The sequence below is a fragment of the Parus major genome, chromosome 17 (assembly GCF_001522545.3).
Source record: "Parus major isolate Abel chromosome 17, Parus_major1.1, whole genome shotgun sequence".
Taxonomy (NCBI): Eukaryota; Metazoa; Chordata; class Aves; order Passeriformes; family Paridae; genus Parus; species Parus major.
In genome coordinates, this window is record NC_031785.1 from 8,832,996 (window position 1) to 8,836,187 (window position 3,192).

Sequence of the window (3,192 nt, forward strand, 5' to 3'; positions counted from 1 at the left end):
CACCCAGCCAGCGAGAGGTGCTTCCACATGAGGTTACCCATGGCAAGAACCTGTCCCCAAACCTGTCCCCAAACCTGTCCCCAAACCTGTCCCAGAACCTCTTGGTCACCACTGATGGCAGAGATGAGTCTGCAGGGAGCACACACGGCTTTGGGGACGATGTTTGCCTTTTGCACTGGGGAGGGAAGGAAATCCTCCCTCCTCAGGTGAGGGAGAGCCTGGGGCTCTGCCTGCAGCTGCCTCCTGCTCTCAAAGGATGCACAAACATCCCCTGCCTTGTTTGCAGCCTGACAGAACTGAAAATGCTCCTGGAAAACCTGATCCTGGAAAACCTGGAGCCTGCTCCTGATTCCATCCTCCCCACCAGCTCTGCACGCTGCTCCCTCCACACCCTGTCCCTGCTGTCCCTGTCCCCCTGGCATCACAGCCCCTCACACAGAGACTTTTTCCTCCTACAAATCCAGTCCAAAAACTCATTTCCTCCAGGAACTGCCAGGATTTTCTCACAGCTCCCAGCTCTCCTTCACAACCAGCGTTGTGTTTTTCCAGAGTTCCACAGGAACACGAGCAAGAATTCCCTTTGCAAATCTCAGTGCACACTGAACTGTTCCCATCAGAAAGCACCGTGAAAGATGCCCAGAGATTTGGCAGGGATGTTGTTTTAGAACCATTGGATTGCATGGAAATAAATCAATATTAAGACCTATTAGTGATAATGACTGAAAATACAAGGCTGTGTTTTAAAGGAAGTCAATTGCACCTTAAAATGTAATGGTTTGGAGACAAGAACAATATTTTAATGTGTGTTATCAGATAATAAACATGTATTAGCACTACTCTAAAGGAATGAGGTGGAACGAGATGATCTTTAAGGCCCAGGATTCCATGATTTGACACACAAAAATCTCTGGGATCCTCCTTCTCCACCTCCATCTTCCAGGGTTTATCACTCAGTCACAGGCAGATTCATCATTTACTCTTCAATTCCCAATTTCCCTTCTCTGAAGGTCATTTTTATCCTTTCTCCATCAAAGGACTCCTTGCCTCCCATCCATTGCCATTTTATTTTTTGGTTGCTCCCAGACTTTTCAATCTTTTACTATTCCACACCCAAATTTCCCCAGAAACCTTCCCAGGAAACTCAGCCATTAATTAATGTGAAACAACAGGAATTTGTTTCTGTGCTTCTGCTCAGAAAGGAATTCTTTAGGGACAGGAGGCCCTAAGAACTTTCATCTCACTCTTGGGCAGACTGGGAGCAGCCCAGAGGCCTCACAGAGAGGAGAATTTGTCCCAGTCCATGAAGGATGGGCATAAAATTCTGTTAACTCTTGGAATATGTGGGTGAAGAGGGAGAGATTGCAGGGAGTGTGGAAGAGGAAACAAGAAAAGCAAAAGAGGAGCAGGACAGAAAGGTGCAGAGGGCAGAGCTCACCTGTCTCGTTGGAAAAGCAGGTTTTATGGAATTTGCCCATGTAAAACTCCAGCCCAATGATGGCAAACATCACGATGGCGAAGAAGAGGAGCAGCCCAATCTGCAGCAGGGGCACCATGGCCTTCATGATGGACTTGAGGACGACCTGCAGGCCTGTGGGGACACAGAAACACCTCAGGGAGGGAAGGAAAACGGAGCCTTGGGAGTGGAGAGAAGGGGAAGAACGGCCCAGCAGAGGATGCTCAGCTGATCAAATCTATCAGAATATTCAAGCTGAAAAGCCTGAAGGCTGCAAAATTCATCTCTCAGGTCTTCACACCTCAGAGATTTCGTTCACCCCCACAGGCAAAAGAGTCCTTGGACAAATCCCTGCCCTCACATGCAGATTTGGGAGCACAGAATGGGATGAGAGACAACCACACCCTGCCAAGGGCAGGAGCCACCCACCCCAAAGAGACAGGGGGTGAAAATATTGCTCAGAAAAGCCCTGACACCCTAAATCTGCAGAGCCCTTGGGCTGGGACATCACCTTGGCACCACACTCACTTGGGATTCCCGACACGAGTTTCAGCGGCCGCAGCACCCGCACGGCTCGCAGGGTCCGCAGGTCAAAATCTGTCCCAGCAGTCGCCAGAATCCTGAAGGGAAACAGGGAAAAAAAAATCCAGATTAAATAAAATCTCCTCTTTCCAAAGCCTGGATAAATGTGGTGTAAAACCAGCAAATATTAAACTCTGTGGTCACACTGAGGATTGTGTTGACTGGGAGGAATTCACTCCCACAAACTCCAGGGATGCTGATCCCAAATCTCTGCCTGTTTATGAGGCCACTGGAAATCATCAGGCCACTAAAGAGCTGCACCCAGGAAAGCACAGCCCAAAAGGAGACAGAGAGAGGGAACTGAATCCCTCAGTAATGCTGGAAATCACCTGCCAGAACATCCTATAATAAATCCACAGATCCCTCAGTTTGATGTCTGGTGTTTCCCAACACCTGAAGCAGTTTCTGCTCGTAGTTTCCTCTCTGTGTGCAAAATTCATTTTTATTCAGAGCATCCTCTTGGAGGAGAACATGCAGAGAGCAGGGGGTGAGTCTGGCACACCATGAAATCCTGCCCCCAGAGAAGAAAGAGTCTTAAAAATGTGATCTCTGCCCAGAAAATGAAATGGATTCCCTGCTTGAGGACACAGCAAGGGAGAAAATATTGTCCCAATGTCCACAAGTCACAATGATGAGAACTCCCTGCCCCATGGAGAGCACAGCAAAGCTTCTTCAATTCCTGCAGCCCCTCCTGGGATGCTCCAGCAAAACCATCCTTTATTTGGGCCTGTGCTCATCCAAAGCTGGGATTTAATGATCCTGGAGGGCTTTTCCAACCTCAACAGCTCTGATTCTAACTCAAGGCAGCCCCAAACCCTGCCACCAGCCCTCCATCCACGGCACCACTCACACTGACCATGAGAATTTGGCCCTTTTGCCTCAGTTTCCTCATCACAGGAGCTCTTTTTCCCCCATTTTCTTGCTAACAAGAGCCCTTTTTCCTCAGTCTTGACACCAGGAGCCCTTTCTGCTTAGTTTCTCTCTAACAAGAGCCCTTTTTGCTCAGTTTTGTGATAACAGCCCTTTTCCCTCCATTTCTTAATAACAGGAGCCCTTTTCCCTCAGTTTCTTGACACCAGGAGCCCTTTTTGTTCAGTGTTTTTGTAACTGGAGCCCTTTTTCCTCACTTTCCCCATAACAGGAGCCCTTTTTCCTCA

General features: G+C 48.5%; 1 protein-coding gene across 1 annotated transcript in view; it reads right to left on the reverse strand.

Annotated features, from left to right (window-relative positions):
* Positions 1-3,192, reverse strand: part of CACNA1B (calcium voltage-gated channel subunit alpha1 B) — a 225,353-nt gene that overhangs the window by 134,636 nt on the left and 87,525 nt on the right. The window contains exons 4-5 of the mRNA XM_015644531.2: positions 1,982-2,073; positions 1,436-1,588 (exon numbers count right to left, since the gene is read on the reverse strand). Of these exons, the coding sequence (XP_015500017.1) occupies positions 1,436-1,588; positions 1,982-2,073 (245 nt within the window). The remainder of the gene's footprint in view (positions 1-1,435; positions 1,589-1,981; positions 2,074-3,192) is intronic.